This window comes from Heteronotia binoei, chromosome 5 (genome assembly GCF_032191835.1).
Source record: "Heteronotia binoei isolate CCM8104 ecotype False Entrance Well chromosome 5, APGP_CSIRO_Hbin_v1, whole genome shotgun sequence".
Classification (NCBI taxonomy): domain Eukaryota; kingdom Metazoa; phylum Chordata; class Lepidosauria; order Squamata; family Gekkonidae; genus Heteronotia; species Heteronotia binoei.
The window spans coordinates 110,953,014-110,971,195 of record NC_083227.1 but is presented as its reverse complement, the minus strand read 5'-3'; the positions used below and the strand labels follow the sequence as shown (position 1 = coordinate 110,971,195).

Sequence of the window (18,182 nt, the reverse complement as noted above, 5' to 3'; positions counted from 1 at the left end):
ATAATCTTACATTTAGGGGGGCTTCATGGTGGACAGTGAAGAGGGCAAAATCACCCCCTCCTTTCTCTTTCAGAAGTGCAGCTCTGTTGATAGAAGTGAATGGGCAGTTTCACGCCCTGACCCATGTAGCTATTACTCTAGGAGTTTGCTTTTCCAGGATAAGGAGATGGACTGAAGAGGAACAATGTAAAGATCCACATCCACAAGCTTCTTTCACTGATGGAACACTGGCTCTAAAACTATAAAAGGAAGACTTAGAACCCTTTAAATATGAGTTAATATTTTCAAACCAGACAAAACCCCCTCATCGCTTGTTCATCTGAGGTTTTCCAGGGGCTAAAGTGGAGAAATTACCTTTCATTGGCAGGTTGCAGTGGTGGTGGAGGAGGCAGTTTTTTCTTCTTCAGTGCAATCCCTGGTGTGTTTTATTGATGAGGGTTTTCAGAACAAGTAGCAGGCTGGTGGGGGAAGGGGAAAGCGCAACCAGCATAAGAAGCCCAAACCAACACAGTCTCAGTCTCTCAGCAGGATGCTCTTATTGTCTGTCTTTGCAAAGAGGGGAATCTGCTCCTCCACCTCCCTATGTGACTTTTCCCGTGGCAGCACACCTGAGCCTTATAAAATCTCTGGATTGATGTTTTATCATCCAGTGTCTTTTCAGGAGCACAATATACCTTTCAGGACTGGACTGGACTGACCACCAGGCAGGGTGAAGTAGACATCCTCAGGCAGTATATTTTGGGATATTGTGAAATGCCCTGTTTAGTTTTATATTTTTGTCACCTTGGAGAGTACCTTTTGGATCGTCTGCCTCAGGCACCAAATCATCTTGTATCATCTCTGCTTTATTTAAAAGATATGGAAAAATAATTCTTGGCCTTATTTCTTCCCCATCAGCTTCTTCTGATGTGTCCACATTCATATATGATCCAGATACTGGAAATTATTTTGACCCTATATCTGGGGTATACTATGACCCTAATACGCAGGTGAGAGCATGTATGTCTATATTCTTCCTTTGTTAATAAGGAGATGGCAAGAAGGATTGGATTGGGTTCCCAGTCTGTCAGAAGGAAATGCTTACACCCACAGTTCTTCCCACTTCTCCCCATTGCTTGCAGACATTTCTGCCCCTGGAAATTTTATTCCTATGGTTGCAAGACCCACATGGAGTGATAACCATGCAGGTTGGGAGGCTACAATGGGGAAGAGGATAAAATTGCTTTTTTCAGCCTCTTTGCATGAGCAGCACTCACTCCACACAGGTCCTTTGACACCAGATGGTTAAACTTTCCCAGGATTGAAAATGACTGCTGTGGGCTGGAGAAAGATGGGAATCTTTGTGCATACCACACAGCATTCTTGTGCTGGATTCAGCCCATTGTTTTATAACAAAATAACCCTTTGTCAGAAATGTTCTTCTACAAATACATCCTTCCAGAGAGAAATACCAATGGGTCGAGAAGCATCTCCACCACCTCCTTCTAGTGGAAGGAGGCATAAGAGCCAGGAGAGGACAAATGAAAGAGATGAGACATCTAGCAGAGACAGAAGAGAGAGACACAGAAACAAATCATCCAAGGTAAATTTCAGCATTACAAAACGTCTCCTGTGAGTTGTGTAACCAGCATAAGAAACCCAAACCAACAGTGTCAGTCTGTCAGTAGGATGCTCTTATTGTCTGTGTCTGCAGCTTAGCAAATCTGGAATCCTACAAGATGTGCAGTGGGAGAGCACCGCTTCCTTTCTAACTTAAAACTCTTTGTGGTAACACTTAATTCTTCTTGACCAGAGAAGCACTTTTGACCGTGGAACAAAGCAGAACGCAATATCATGAGGGAGTATACAGTTTTATGAATTCTTAGGCAAAATATATTAAACTTAAGAAACAGAACATATATATTTTGGTATTTTTGAAAAGGCATTAAAATGTTTTTATGCTGCCTTTCCACCTGAATGGGGTCCCCAAAGTGGTGACATAAAAACATTAAAACAGTTAAAAACATTTTAAAATATAAAATAATTCAATGAAACACATACACAAACAACACCAGAATCAGGGAAGAGGGACAATAACCATTATGGAGGGTATGCCAAATGAAATAAAATTTCTTTACCTGCTGTTGAAAGGCACCAAGAGAGGGAGACAGTATGAATTGATCTGCCAAGATGGAAAGAAGTGGAGCAGAGCATTGTAGCTTGCATGACACTTCAGAAAGGCCTCCCAGTTCTATTTGTATTGGGAACAAATTCTTCGATTCTCTAGAGCAAAGGTGCAGAATGCGGCAGCACACCTACTGTCTGCGACACCTATGCGGCTTGCATGCAACTGGTGCTCTGCCAGCTGCATTGACTTCCAGTTGAATGCCACATCTGTTTCAAGGTGATGGTGTTGGCCTTTAAAGCCCTGAGCAGCCCGGGACCAGCATATCTAAGGGACCATCTCTCCCCGTATACTCCCAGGAAAGCCTTGCATTCCACTGATCAACATCTACTGGTTGTTCCTGGCCCAAAGGAAGTCAAGTTAGCCTAAACCAGTGCCAGGGATTTTTCTGCCCTGCCCTCTCCTACCTGGTGGAACAAGCTCTCACTCAAGATCAGGGCCCTGCAGAGCTTGTTGCAGTTCCACAGGGTCTGTAAAACAGCTGTTCTGCCAGGCTTTCAGTTGAGGCAGTGGGCAACTAATCATCAGGTCTTCCTGCTCATCTTCTGCCCATGGGAACATTGATATTGAATAGATCTGATTCAAACAATTTTATTAGTAACAGGGTAATAAATTTCAGTTTCTTCATTAATAATTACTTTTTTTTAAATCTATCCCATATATTACTTTCTACCCACCCCTCCCCCCATTACTTGACCCCCGCCGGTGTTATGTACTTAAAATCTTAATATTAAAGGTACCCTTAATTAATAAGAACCAAAATTAATATCCTCCTCCCTCTTGTACTTTGTCATTATCAAAAATTGTCCAATGTCCTTTTATTTTCCACTCTTTTTCTACATATCTTCTGAACTTTTTCTACTCCATCTTAAATACTTCTAAATCATAGTCTCTTAAGGTTCTTGTTAACTTGTCCATTTCACTCCATGTCATAACTTTTACAATCCAATCCCATCTCTCTGGTATTTTTTCTTGCTTCCACAACTGCGCATACAATATCCTAGCAGCTGAGAGCAAGTACCAAATTAAAGTTCTATCTTCTTTTGGAAATTTTTCTATTTGTAATCCCAACAGAAAAGTCTCTACAACTTTATTAAATTCGTATCCCAAGATCTTAGGAATCTCTTGTTGAATCATCTGCCAGTACTTTTTCTCTCTTTCATAAGTCCACCACATATGGTAGAAAGAACCTTCATGTTTTTTACATTTCCAACATCTATTTGGCATCTTATTGTTCATCTTTGCCAACTTTTTAGGAGTCATATACCATCTATACATCATCTTAAAACAGTTTTCTGTAATACTCTGAAATGTTGAGAGTTTCATAGAGTTCTTCCACAAATATTCCCATGTGTCCATCTGAATTTCTTTATTTACATTAATTGCCCACTTAATCATTTGAGATTTCACTACTTCATCTTCCATAGATTTTTTGGGCATAAATTTTCAAGATTCAGTGCTCTCACAAAAGGAGCATTGACTCTTGACAGCAAATAAATGTAGATTTATATCTTGGCTTGACTGGAGGGGGAGGGGCAATATCAGGCAAGTCCTAGAATGCAACAGTCTGGAAGAGGAAACTGAAAGTGAATTTTCTACATACCACCATTAGCACACATGTTGTCTTTTTGTGTATTGGGGGTTCTTGACAGCTTTAGCATCTTGTATTTTTGAGAAGGGACTGGATGATCGCTGACAGCCCCAATTGTATCACCCCTCCATTTTTCGTTCTCAGCATGCCATATTTATGGAGTGTGAGGGCAGTTTCAGTTAGCAGAATGAATGTTTGTGATTGTTGAGATTATGCTTGTCCTTCTAAAAGGGGTACAGCGGGAAGGGAAGTGGCCAAGATATGACAATAGAATTATGAAGTTGTGGTGAATTACATTTGGTTATAGATTTACTGCCCAATCTTAATGTTGCAGAGTGAGGCCCAAGAAGAGAAACGTCCTGCAGAAGATGTCTTTAAAAAGCCACTACCTCCATCGCTGAAAAAAGAAGAGAGTGCACCCCCGGTAAGAATGCCATACTTGACATTTGTATTCTGAAACAATTTCTCCTTATTGCAGATGTGTTATCCAAAACATTTAATGGGGGAGGGGTATAATGCCTTGCTGAAATTGGCTCTTGGTGATTGTAATCAACCGCCCAATGACAGTTTTGAGCTCTGGCAGAAAATTGTAGAGATGAACACTGATCAGGTTGCTAATTGGTTTTTCTGCAGAATTCCATTTGAAAAATATCTGGCCACTAAGTGTTTCTGTTGCCATGCTGAGTATTTATTATTGTGAAATGATTTCTTTTCTCTCCTTGTCAAAGGTTTAGATTTATGGAATATGAAAATACTGTAAACCCGCTATTCTAAATGCTGAAATTTAGCAGAAAAATACAGAGGACTCAGGGAATGATTTGAAGACTAATTATGGTATCACATTGTTAAAGAAATGGGGAAGACCACCTGGGAAACATTTATAAGTGATCCGAGGTTCCTGATGTTGAATTTTTGTAATAAAACACAAATATATTTGACTGTACTAATGCAGAATGAGGGGCACATGATCTTCTTTATTGTCTCTGTGCATTCCCAATATGGGCAATGCACCTACGCTGGACTCCAACCTGCAAGTTCCTAGAGCTAATCCCCAGCCACTCAGTTCCTTTCTAACCACCGTGCCATTTGCACCTTTCCATCTGTTGTCAGCTGTTTGTTGTGTCTTCCCTTACTCATAGCCTTTGCCCTTCCTTGTAGTTTTCTCTTCTGCCTTTTTGTTTCCTTGCCTCTTTTCCGTGTCTTCCATTTTAAAAAAAATCCTTTGTTGTCATCATTAAGTGTGAGTCTTAGTCTTCGTCTTTCCCTTCCCTCACAGCCCTCCCTCCCTGGGCTGATGGCATATGGAAGGAACTGTGTTTTTTCAAGCGATGTAAGGATTGCAAAGCCATGCTACCCTCAACAGATGGGTACGACTTGTGTTTATTCTGCTTGAAAGAGAGCCATTGTTTGAAGTTTACAAAGCAAGCTCATAAAAACAGGTCCACTAGTCTCTGAACATCTTTGAGACCTTGCTTTGCTGTTGGATGGCTCAGATGGCTCTCAACCAGTCAATACAACTTTCCCCACCACGGGGATATTTGGATAAGTCAGGAGGCTTGGCTGCATCAGTACCTCCTAAGTTGAAGAAAGAGAAGTTGACCAAATGGCCATTGAGCTCGACTTCAGACTGCCTTAAGTTGATGAGATTTGATGAGCTGAACTTCGAGTTACCTTAAGTTGATGAGACTTAACAGTGGCTGGAAGGAACTGAGAGGGTGGCAGCTTTCTCTTCAGCTCCAGGTATGTACAGTCAAGCAATGCCTGCTTCCCAGAGTGGAGGAAAAAGCCCATCAAAAAGGCTGGGGATTAGCTCTGGGTGCTTCCGGATTGGAGTCCAGCATAGGTGCAGTATGCATGTATGCGACTGCACAGATGACCAGGCAAAGATGATCAGTTTCAGGTAATCAACTTGTTTTTCCCTGTGACCCCACCACCATTGGCTGTGGGGGGAGGCTCTGGGACAAAAAGGGAGAAAGACCTGCCTCTATGGGAGTCATGAATTTGTACCTCCTAGGATCCAGCCTGATCTTAGGGTCATGTATGCATACAGCAGACTGAGATGGTATAATTGTGATGTAGTAGAATGGAGTGTACTACTTTAGCTGGTAGATACCAGTTTTGCATGCTCCCTCCACATTTTTTAAGAAAACCCTCTGTAAGAAAGAAAATCACAGGAGGGTTCTAGTCCAGTTCCCTATTTGCAAGTAGGTGAGTTTTTCCTGGTTCTTTTTGTAGAAGGGGGTTTAAAAATGGGATCACATTCTGTAGTCTGAAGTGGCAGAATCTATTTTACTACATCGTTCCTCTACAATTATACATCATACATTGGAGCCATTCCACACAATACACAGAATGAATGTTTGTTTTGCTTGCTAAATGTTCCTGCTGAAGGTTTCCAGAGAGAGGGTTTTGCCAAGTTTTTCCCTGATTGCTATATCTGCAGATGGGTTTTTTAAATATGGTGAAATATTTAAAAAGCTATACTTTCATACAATACAATTTGAAATTCTACCTCATACTATATAATATGTACAATAAATTTTACAAAGCCAGGCTTCAGGTAGCTTGCATTTGCAAGTTTTAAGACAGGTAATGGAGAGATGATTGAACAGTCTTCTCTCAGCTTATGGTCTCATCCAAGGTAAAATTCAAGGGATGCTTGAGTTTACTGATCTGTTCCAGAAGTGCCCTTCTGCTTTTGGTGGAATCAGAAGGTCACCTCTAAACACAATCATCATAACCTATAATACCATTTCTCCTCTTGTGCTGGATTGAGTGAGTCAACTCCCCTGAATAAATACTAGAAAAGTCAGGACTGGCTTCCATGAGTAAGAATCCATAATGCAAGGTGCAAGATGCTAATATTGGTATTTTGTATGGAGGACAGGAACTTGTTCCATTTTTTAACATTGTGCTTGTCAGTTTTCCATTGTATGGCCTGTATCATAATTCTGTGGTTAAAATGACAATATTTATTTGCTTCATTTATACCCTCCCTTTCTCCCCAATAGGGATACAAAAGTAGCTTTCATTATTCTTTTCTCCAGTTTTTCCTTACTATAGCCCAGCAAGATGGCTGAGAGTGTGGCTAGCTAGACCAAGGACCTTCAGCAAGCATCCATGGCAGAGTGGAGATTCAAACCTGGGTCTCCCAATGCTAGCCACTATACCACACTGACTTTCCTGTAGTTGAAGCTGATTAGTTAGTGAATACATAAAGGTCACTTCAGGCATCTAAGAATAGTTGAATAAGCTAGGAGGTAGTACGGATCTCATTCTTTTCTCTCTCCCCCCCCCCTTTTTTTTACAGCCGAAGGTGGTAAATCCTCTGATAGGGCTCTTAGGAGAGTATGGTGGAGACAGTGACAATGAAGAGGAGGTGGAAGAGGAAGAAGAGCTGCAGCCACGACCCCAAAGGCCACAAGTGAAACAGGAAGAACTGCCTCAAAAGACTGAAAATGATGAGGACAAGCTGACTGACTGGAACAAGTTAGCATGTTTACTTTGCAGGAGGCAATTTCCAAATAAAGAAGTACTAATCAAGCACCAACAACTGTCCAACCTACACAAAGTAAGAAGGGAAGTAATATGTTCAGAAGGATACTGTTCATCCTGTGAACCTGCAAGAACTTAGATATAAGTGCTCTCTTAGATTAGACAGGGATGGGTTCCTCGAGATCTGAATTTGACCCAAACTGATTCTACACACATTGGGTGTGGCAGAGAAGATGGGCCAGTCACCTGCATTTGAAGAATGATAGGTTAAAAATCTTCCCCAGCTCACCTCTTCATATTGTTTTGTGGAGAAACACAGTAGACTGCTTTAGAGTGCTAGGTAGAAGAGAGAAGGAAAATAAGAGATTTCAGTTTGTTTTGGACTGACGTGCTAATGACTGATGCAGCCTGTACCATTATAGGAGCTCATTTGTTTAATTCATTTGGAGCCGCACCATACTCCCCAATGGGGACCCAAAAGTGGCTTATATCTTTATTCTCTCCTCCATTTTATCCTCACAACAACCCTGTTAAGTAGGTTAGACTGAATGAGATAAGGTTAGGCCAAAGTGAACGTCTGTGGCTTGAGTGGGGATTTAAACCAGGTCTCCCAGATACTTTTATTTGTTATTTATAGTCTTCCTTTCTCACGGGAATTCAAGGCAGATCACACCTAGTGAGTCAGTACAATCAACAAAATGGGACAATATCAGTAACCAACACATTAGGATTATAGAAGTCTGGAACCACCAGAAAGAACTAAAGCATAGCATAAGTAAGAGCATGACATTAAACAGTGCAAAATTACATAATAGGATCCTACTTACAGTAAGTTATACAGAGCAGTATAGACCAGTCCCTAACAATATATTTGAGTAAGTTTGTAAGCCATTTTATACAGTGCAAGTATAAATGGCTTTCTTGAATAATTCATTTTGCATAATTTGTGGAAAGCCAGGAGTCCCTTCCAGCATGCACTTGGATCCCATCGTGTTTCTGTTGACGGAAGGATTTCCATCAGTGAAGCATTTATTTTATTTTTTTACCTTCAATTTATATCCTGCCCACTCCAAAAGTGGACTCAGGGCAGCGGGATATAAAGTATGACTTTTCTCACTCCCCCACCCCACTGCCCAAAATGATGCCGCCTTCCAGAAAGTTGCTCGTGGAAGATGCGGGCATTTTGGGCTGTAGCTGGAGACAATAGGTGAGAAAGTTGCATTTCTGCTGATGGAAAGATTTTGGGGATCCAGCCCCTGGTTGAGATTGATCCCCATTCCAAATTATGGTTTAGGGCTAATCCGTGTGCTGTGCAGATGTAATGCTGATGTGCTATGAACACTGAAAGTGCTATAGAAAAGCTAAGTATTGAGTAGTGAAAATGGAGGGGGAAATCACTTGGGGAGTGAGAGCATGAACATGTGCAAGAAGAGATCAGGAAAGGTTAATGGGGAGATGGTATTATACGCTGGACCATCAAACAGTAATTTAAAAAGATACATTTTGTTGTTGGTGGTGTATTCAACATTCTTGTTAGGTGGTGGAGTTTAGCATGAAGCTTGTTTCATGTCCAAATATCAGTTGTTTATGCCAATTTTTGTTCCACATGAAACTTGACAACAGCTAAATATTCTAAAAGACTAGAAGAAGTGTTTGTCATTACATAAAATTAGGTAATTAAAATGATTTGTTCACCTCACTTTCTGTTCTTTCTGACAGCAAAATCTGGAGATCCATCGGAAGATAAAACGATCGGAGCAAGAGTTGGCATATTTGGAGAGGCGAGAGCGTGAGGTAACTGGAGAAGTGGGTTCTTAGCAAGGCCCCTGTGTAGCTGTGGCTGAGCTGAAGCAAGATTTAGATATATAAACAAAACACTAGAGTTCCCTACTTTCAAAACTGTATGTTCATACAGAATGTAAGGCAGGGGCATTTAGATTAGAGACTGAAATGACTATTGAAAGTGAATTGAACTGTTGCCATCCTTTCTCATACAATGGCAGTTGTAAATAGGCCCATCACAGAGGGCAAACAGCATATGACATGAAAAATACAGAACTTAATACAAACCTTAATTAATATGTGTGATACATTGCTCATTTATGACCCTATAACTCCCTGTTTTTAGAATACTGATATTTAGCTCATTCCTTTGTGGTAGTCTGACTGCAATTTAAAATAAAGACATGTGTCATGGAAAGCTCACAGTGGAGCAGAGTGAATCAACTTAATTGCTTAGCAGCTGGGCTTGCTATAAATGCCAGTTTGTTGGCGTTCTTTATTCTATTGTATAGAGACTGCAGTGACTTATCATTCAGTTCAAGAGTTTCCCATAGGATTATCCTTAAGTTCCCGCCAAAGCAAGAAGTTCATCTTTCCTTGATGAGGAAATGTTTGTATGAATGGTGAAGCTGTCAAAAGATACTGAATCTGTAACTGCAGAATTCACACAAGGCAAGGTTGATGACGGGTCTCAGTGTGCCATGGTGTATTGTGATCTGTGTCATTTTTTTTTATGACAGCTCTCCGGTCAATACATTCTTGGAAAAAAAAAAAGAAACATCCCTGTAAGCTAGCTATTTCCCCCCCCCCTCCACATGTGGGTGGTAGACAGAAATGACTAACCCCTTATTCATGGAAGCACTTTGATTTCACACTGAAAATATTGTAAAGTTAATAAGACGGATAGGTTCTTGTAGAACCAGCCTGTGATTTTTCATATCCAGAATGTTGGAGCAAGATGTTCTGTTGAAGTACAGAGGAGGACTAGAGAATTTTTCTACACTGACTGCAGAACAATTGGTCAAATGTGAATTTTCAAATGAAGAAATGAGTTAATGGTACCCAATTTAATCGGAACAGGGTGGGGGAGAGCCAGTTCCATGTTATTTACTCATTGTGTCTTCAATTTTAAAGGGAAGGTTTAAAGAAAAGGGAAGTGACCGAAGAGAGAAATTTGAAGAACGGGATTCCCCAGAGAGAAAACGGCCTAAGTACTACAGGGATTCTGAAAGGTAATGCCATAGGATTGAGTCATGAAATAGAGTTACATGCTATTCGTTACGGTTAAGGCAGTTTGCATATGAGCACTCTAGTGAATTTGATAATACTAGTTCCTATCACTTATGCAGCACTTAAGCATTCAGTACATTTTACATACATTTTTAGTAAGCTTTGTACCATTCCTGTAGAAATAAGGTATTATCTCAAGTTGAGGCTGAAAACATGGCTTCCTTAAGGCTACCCATGGCAAAGGTGAGGTTTTAGTGGAGAATTTCAGAGCCACCATTATAGTAGCTTTCATTTTTAAAGAACTTGTGAAAAGGTAATCAGTGTAGCTGATTTTGGGCATTTTTTCCAGGTGTCTCCAGAGAATTCATATCTTTTTATGGATCAGACAATGAGCCTCTGGGCAGATCTGACAGTCTTGTTCTTAATGTTTCAGTGCTGAAAATGTGCATCCTCTTGAAAATGTCTTCATGTTAATGTAGCTGCATTGCATATTGCATTGTTTGCAAGATGTCTTGTGCTATCTGTTTTTTAATTTTTTTATATTTTGTAAGCTGCTTTGAACCCTTTCTAGAAAGGTGAACTATAAATGAAGTAAATATTTGTTTTTGTAGCAACTATAAGGCGACAGATAAAGGAAGGAAGGACAGCAATAACAAAGGAAGTCGCATGATGCAGGCTATGGGCTGGAAGGAAGGCTCAGGTCTGGGGCGCAATGAACAAGGCATGACATCACCAGTAGAGGTAAAGCTCCTATCTGTGTTTTTTATGGCTTCAGCAGTAGATCTGATGGCAGTATTCATTCATGATCTGTTGGTGTGAAGTAGCCTTGAAGTAGCTCACTTCATTTCTCCGGGGCTGAGGGCAAACAGTGTTGCAAGGAGAGAGGATGACACCCTGACATCCTTTGGTGTGCAGGATTTCCCAAGGATCAGTCCTCTCTCCTATGCTATTTAACATGTATTTACTGTATTTTTAAGTTTGCTGTATGTTTTGATAGTAATGTGCATCACCCTAAGCCCTTTGAGGGAGGGTGGTTTATAAATTAAATAAATGATGAAAGAGAGAAAGAAAGAAAGAAGCCGTATCCTTGTGCGAGCCTATCTTTTTCTGGCCACTTATAAGTATAAAGTTGCTGTGTTTAGGTCTCTGATGGCATACCAGAAATAATCTGCCTTGCATCCACAATGATCTTCAGCCCTGCTCATCTGCCATGCCACCCCTTTATGGCTTGCTACTTAACACACATCCACACTATGTGAAGAAGGGAGCTGGTTGTTAAACAAGGTATTGAGTTTGGGGGATATAGGAATTTTTGTTAGTGAGAAAGTTATTCAGCCATGTTGGATTGCCAGCACAGCCTGTCACTGAATGGCTCAGTGCTAGGAGGTGACTCATACTCATTTACCCCCCTTACTCCCTGCTAGCCAGTAAAAGCAGTTTATAAACTCTGAGCCTATACAGTGTATAAACCCAGAAATTATCCTTTGGGCTACATATTTTGGTACTAATCCCAGAGTGTGACAGATGAAGAAAGCATCTTATGTAAGGGAATGTTGGATGCAGGCATGGTGAGTGCTTATACAGGATGTAGTTTTATTGAGGGATCAGCAAATATGGGGTTAGTATAATGTTACTACGAAACGGATACAACATTTTAACCTTATTTACAATTTTGTTAGGAAGTCAAGGTATTGAAATACTGGTTATTTTCTTTTTTATTCAAACAATATTAAACTATGTTTGCTTAAATAATTGAAATGGACTTTGGTAGATAGCCCAGTATTGTCAGATCTCAGAAGCTAAGCAGGGTTATAGCCCTGGTTAGGTGTTTGGATGGGAGACACTAAGAAATGCCAGAGTTGCTGTGCAGAGGCAGACAGTGGCAAACAACCTCTGAATGTCTCTTGCCTTGAAAACCCTACAGGTGGGGTGGTGGTGGTCTGGGTTGGGCCTATTCCCTTCATGTCCCTGATGCGCCCCTCTTTCACTTCTTCTATCTTACTTTTATTATCCTTAAACACAGCCTTGATTAAAGATCTTTTCCGAGAAGTCCAGTCTGGACACCACTGCTTTCTAAGCAGTTACACAACACAAGAGTCCACAATGATAATTGCTGTCATTCTTTACAAAGGGGGCAGAGGACAGGAATGTTAAACTGCTTGCTTGGTTCTTGTAAGGCTGCAATCCTAAACAAGTTAGGAAGCAAATTCAGTGGTGCCCCTGGGACTCATTCCTCAGTAAACTTGCACAGAATTAGGCATCTTTAAAAGACCCAATTCTGGCGCCTGGGGATTTTTTTTGGAGGCGCGTGGTGGTGGTTTAATGGCTCTGGGCCGAGAGAAGACCCACCTCTTGCTGACAGAAAGCCAGCCTTCAAGAAAAGAAAGTTTGCTTCCACTCCTTTTTTTTTTTTTTTGGCAACGCACATGTATTTTATACTCTGCTCAGATCCCTCGCCCAGTCCGTTCCATGCATATGCACTGTGCACAGTGGATGAAGGCTTCTCAAGTGAAGCTTCATTGTTCCATATCCCATTTGTCTTGAGCTTTATTTCCCCCCTTTTTTCTTTTACATTTCAAGGAGTTGAGAATTTCATACAGTTTTGCGGATGAGAAGAGGGAGAGCTCTGGCTCTTGGAATGTTGCCACTGCTGCTGCCTTTGACATTGGGTTGGAGTGCAGCCACAGCAAGCCCCCTCCAGTGTGAATCAGAGTATTTTGTTTGATCTTCCAGCACTGCAAGAGTGATTGCTAACAGCTGTAGAGAGATTTGCATTGTTTTGGATCTCCCTCACCCCTCCCTTCAGGACAGAAGGAACTTCTAACTAGATTTTGCCCCCAGAGTTGAGCAACATGAGCACCTTTGGGCAGCTGCAAAATGAACTGAGCGACAGTGGGAAAGGAGAAAGCAGTCCCAAGGGGATTTGGGCAGCCAGCTTGGTGGGACGGGCACACCAAAAGGAAGAAGACTAAGTTTGTGCGAATCCAAACCTCTCCCACTCAGCAGGCCCTCTGCAAGGTGGTGCAGGAGGAAGAACAGACTGGTTAGCTAGCTGCAGGGGGAATGTGAGTGAGTGAAATTTCTGCTGGAAATTTATTGTTTTTCATTTTAAATTTAAAAATGTTGTGATGTCAGGCCCCTCCAGTCCCCCCCGCCGCACAGAATTTTCTGGCTACAGATCTGCAACTTGATGGCATGAGAGAGAGAGAGATTTATATAATATTGCATAATAAGAAATGTCTGTTCCTTCCCTAGCAAAATGGGTTTTTTAAAAAATGCACCATTGTTATTTTCTGCATGCTAGTATTACTAGAAGCAAAGGATTTTATAATTTTTTCCCCAGGCAGAAAGTCGGAAGAGGGGAGCTGGCTTAGGAAGCCAAGGAAGGCCAAACAGGAGGCAGTCAAATGAAACCTATCGAGATGCTGTGCGGAGAGTCATGTTTGCGCGTTACAAGGAACTTGAATAAATGTTGACTGCAATCCCAAAACACCCAACACATCTCCTAGCCCTCAGTTCTTCTTTATGTCTTGTCTCTGGTTTTTCGAATCAATTTTTTTTTGCTGCTGAAGTGTCTTTTTTTGTTTTGTTTTTGGAATAAAACAAAAAAGTGGATGTTTGGTTGTCTTTTCCTTTTGCTGGATTTCTAAATCTTACTGGAGAAATTGTTTACTAATCTTTTCTCCCCATGAAGTTCCAGTAAGACAGCAACTATTTGATAACAATGCTGTGAGAATTTCATCTCCAAAATCTCTGCACTGTGCAGAAAAGGGTGAGGGGGTTTACAAGGACTCTCACTTTGTACTGAGCACCTTGAAGTTAGAAGGAGCATGCTTTGCTATATGTGAGTTCAAGCCAATATCAGGCTTTCAGCATTAATGGGTGAAGATTGGGTGGGGAATGGGGTGAGATGATAGAACCCTTGGCCTCATACCAGAACACAAGTTAAGTCCAGTCCTGAACAGACATAGTACCAGATGTTACTCCATTTCTCTGACATAATGAGACCTTGTCAAGCCAGGCCATGTCTATCATAAGATGTAATGATCCACCATCATTTTAACTCTAACCTGATCTTAACCGCCAATGCACAAAGGGAATCTGAATTGCTGACTGCTAAATTGATTGCTAATGTAATTTTATTGGTTAATTAATTTTGGATTATTGGTTAATTGATTGGCTATCCGATGAATTTTATATTTTGGCAAATTAATTGGGGAGGGTAACTGGCTGGGAGGGTTTTTACAATTAAGAAGCCATTAGAACTAATTAAATTATTTTTAGCTAGTTAATGAAAGGGGAGATTGTGGGGTGGGGTTTTAGATTAAATTAACTATTAGATTAAATTATTAGCAGGTTAGTTCAAATTAGGAAATTGATTGGTGTGAGAAGAGAGGGTTGGGGAGCTAGTTTGCTGTTTAACGAAGTAGGGTGACAAGCTGGGCCTATTTACAGCTGGTCTGAGTCTGTGGCGGAGACCAGCAGGGGATGACCGGCCTGCGGATTCCAGTGCTCCTGGGGAGGGGAAGGTATGATGGTGGGAACAGACAGAATTATAAGGGAAGGAGGCCGAGACATGATAGTGCTCGGCCCCCTTCCAGTCTGTGTCCCATCCCAACAGTGGCAGGTAGAGGGGTAAGGCTGAATTACTCGCCTCCCTCATTGGTGTTATGTAATGCCAGGTCCATAAATAATAAGACCTCAATCCTTTGGGAGTTCTTGCTTGAGCAGGATGTAGATGTGGCTTGAGTGACTGAGACTTGGGTGCATGATGGGGAGACTAGCTCTGTCCCAGATGGCTCCCCCAGGATACTCAGTCTTTCACCAATCACGGAGTAGCAGGTGGGGGGGAGGGGTGGCTCTATTCATAGGAGAGGCTTACTCCTTCCAGGCTCCTCCAGCCTCAGAGATTAAGGGCATTGAATGTGCCGGTCTGCTGTGGGACGTTGGGGAGGGGTTGGCGATCTGGCTGGTGTACCGTCCGCCTAACACACTAGCCGACGCCTTACTGTCCCTGATGGAGGCCATAACAGGCTGGGCATTGGAGTACCCAAGGCTTTTGATCCTGGGTGACTTCAGTGTTCATGCCGATGACGCAACCTCCAGTCAGGCGATGGACCTAGTGTCATCCATGGCAACATTGGGACTCTCCCAAATTGTCACAACACTCACTCACCAGGCGGGGCACATACTAGACTTGATCTTTGCGGCAGGAGTTTTAGTGGATGGTATTACTGCCGAAGCAGCGCCATGGTCGGACCACTACGCCCTCAAGGCTTGTGTGGATGTCCCACCTCAAGCCCATTTAGGCCGTGAGCGTATTTTAGCTTGCCCACGGAGCCAGATGGACCCGGAACGGTTCCAAATGGCTCTACGGGATTCCTGGCGACTCCCTGGATGACCTGACGGAGTCCTGGTATGACAGACTCTCCAGAGCCATCGATGAGATCGCACCTCGGCGTCCTCTGCGCCCTCGCTCTAAGCTAGCGCCATGGTATATCCTGGAGTTGCAGCAGATGAAGCAACTCAGACAGCTGGAGAGGCAATGGCAGCGTACTCGAGACGAAGCAACTAGAACATCTTATAGAGAGTTTATGAGGTCCTATAAGATGGCATTCAAAGCCACAAAGAAAACTTACTTTGTGGCCAAGATTGCGACTGCAATTTCGTGCCCGGCACAATTGTTCAACATAATTCAGACCCTTACAACACTGCCACAAGGTAGGCCAAAGTCTAAGGAATTGGAGATTGGCTGTGAGGCTTTTGTGAACTTTTTTGCAGACAAGATCTCGTCGCTCCACCACGACCTCCCCGCCACCTTGGAGACAGTATGTGAACTCGAGGCCCCGTGCCTGTCTTCTAGTTTTGTTCTGGATTGCTTCAATACACTCAGCCTAGAGGAAGTTGACAGGATCCTCTCTACTGCATGACCTACAAAGGGGAGGGACGGTGGCTCAGTGGTAGAGCATCTGCTTGGGAAGCAGATGATCCCAGGTTCAATCCCCGGCATCTCCAAAAAAGGGTCCAGGCAAACAGGTGTGAAAAACCTCAGCTTGAGACCCTGGAGAGCTGCTGCCAGTCTGAGAAGACAATACTGACTTTGATGGACCAAAGGTCTGATTCAGTATAAGGCAGCTTCATATGTTCATGATCTGGACCCTTGCCCCTCCTGGCTTATTTAAGCTTGCCAGAGGGAGCTCAGATATCCTATACGGGATATCGTGAATAGATCCCTTATGGAAGGGCGTTTTCCAACACCTCTTAAAGAGGCTGTTGTCCACCCTCTCCTGAAAAAATTGACATTAGACCCAGCTGAATTGGCACATTAACGGCCGGTCTCGAATTTACCCGTTTTGGGTAAAATTATTGAGAGGGCAGTGGCACTGCAGTTACAGAGCTTTCTGGATGACGCTTCCGTTCTAGACCCCCACCAGTCTGGCTTTCACCCAGGCCATGGGACTGAGACAGAGCTGGTCGCCCTGGTGGATGACCTCCAGCGGCATCTGGATCGAGGCGGCTCGGCAGTACTGATGTTGTTGGACCTATCGGCAGCATTCGATACAGTCGACCATTGGTTGCTGACCTGCCGTCTCGCCAACGCAGGGATTCAGGGGCTGGCCTTGCAATGGCTTTCCTCTTTTTTTGATGGTTGGGGACAAAGGGTGGTGATTGGGGGTGAACTGTTCTGGAGACACGCACTTGATTTCGGGGTGGTGCTCTCCCCGATGTTGTTCAACATCTACGTGTGCCTCCTTGCCCAGATCGCCCAGAGGTATGGGTTGGGTTGTCACCAGTACGCTGATGACACCCAGCTCTATCTACTGATGGACAGCTGGCCTGTGTCCCAGAAAATTTGGACTTGGCACTAGAAGCTGTGGCTGGATTGCTTAGGCTGAGTAGATTGAATCCAGCGAAGACAGAGGTCCTTTGCTTGAGTCGTGGTAATCCCAGAAGGGAAATCCGGCCTTTGACGCACCTCTGGCAATGGCCCACAAGGTCAAGATCTTGGGGGTACTACTGGAGCCTATCTTGACAATGGAGGCCCAGATAGCAGCCACTGCTAAATCCACGTTTTTCCATCTTAGGTGGGCAAGGCAGTTGGTCCCCTTCCTGGAGCACAGCAATATGCCAACAGTGATCCACGCAATGGTCACCTCGAGGTTGGACTACTGTAATGCCTTCTACATGGGGCTGCCCTTGTGCCGAACCCAGAAGGTGCAGCTAGTGCAGAACACAGTCGCCCGGCTGTTATTGGGGCTTCCCAAGCGGGAGCACATTCACCTGGGACTCCGGGAACTGCACTGGCTGCCAATAGTATACCGGGTTTGTTACAAGGTGCTGGTTATTACCTTTAAAGCCTTATATGGCCTAGGACCTGCCTACCTTAGGGACAAAATCTTTTAGTAATCCCCGGGCTGAAGGAGGCCTGATTGAAATCAACTAGAGACAGGGCCTTCTCAATCATAGCCCCCTGCTGGTGGAACCAACTACCAGATGAAGTGGGGGCCTTGCGGAACCTGGTGTAGTTCCGCAAGGCCTGCAAGACTGTCCTCTTTTGGCTGGCATACAATTGACTGGCGCCAGTATTTAAGAGCTGTGGAAGAAGGCCATCGCCATCAGAATAGCACCAATTTAATAGTCTGTTTTTCTGTTTTAATCATTATTTATTACCGAATATGTATTTTAATACTTATTAATTTTATTGTTTCTGGGATTTTATGTGGTAAGCAGCCTTGAACCTGCTTCAGCAGGCAGGGCGGGGTATAAATCATTTTTTTTTAAAAAAAAATGCCACGTAGCAGAGATATAAGCTCCATAAAGGACACAAACACAATTCAAGATCTTTTTAAACTTAAAATATGCTGAAAAAATTAGCACTCTTGCAATATTTTTATTACCTCTTGCTCTGAATTATTGCAT

At 42.8% G+C, this 18,182-nt stretch overlaps 1 protein-coding gene across 2 annotated transcripts in view; it reads left to right on the top strand.

The window, feature by feature from the left end:
• RBM6 (RNA binding motif protein 6) overlaps positions 1 to 13,877 on the top strand; it is a 92,710-nt gene extending 78,833 nt beyond the window's left edge. For both annotated transcript variants that reach the window (XM_060240075.1, XM_060240077.1), the window contains 8 exons: positions 898 to 989; positions 1,442 to 1,582; positions 4,090 to 4,179; positions 7,066 to 7,326; positions 8,970 to 9,044; positions 10,167 to 10,264; positions 10,874 to 11,003; positions 13,606 to 13,877. In XM_060240075.1, the coding sequence (XP_060096058.1) occupies positions 898 to 989; positions 1,442 to 1,582; positions 4,090 to 4,179; positions 7,066 to 7,326; positions 8,970 to 9,044; positions 10,167 to 10,264; positions 10,874 to 11,003; positions 13,606 to 13,731 (1,013 nt within the window). In that variant the 3' untranslated portion in view covers positions 13,732 to 13,877. The remainder of the gene's footprint in view (positions 1 to 897; positions 990 to 1,441; positions 1,583 to 4,089; positions 4,180 to 7,065; positions 7,327 to 8,969; positions 9,045 to 10,166; positions 10,265 to 10,873; positions 11,004 to 13,605) is intronic.
• The last annotated feature ends 4,305 nt before the right edge of the window (positions 13,878 to 18,182 follow it).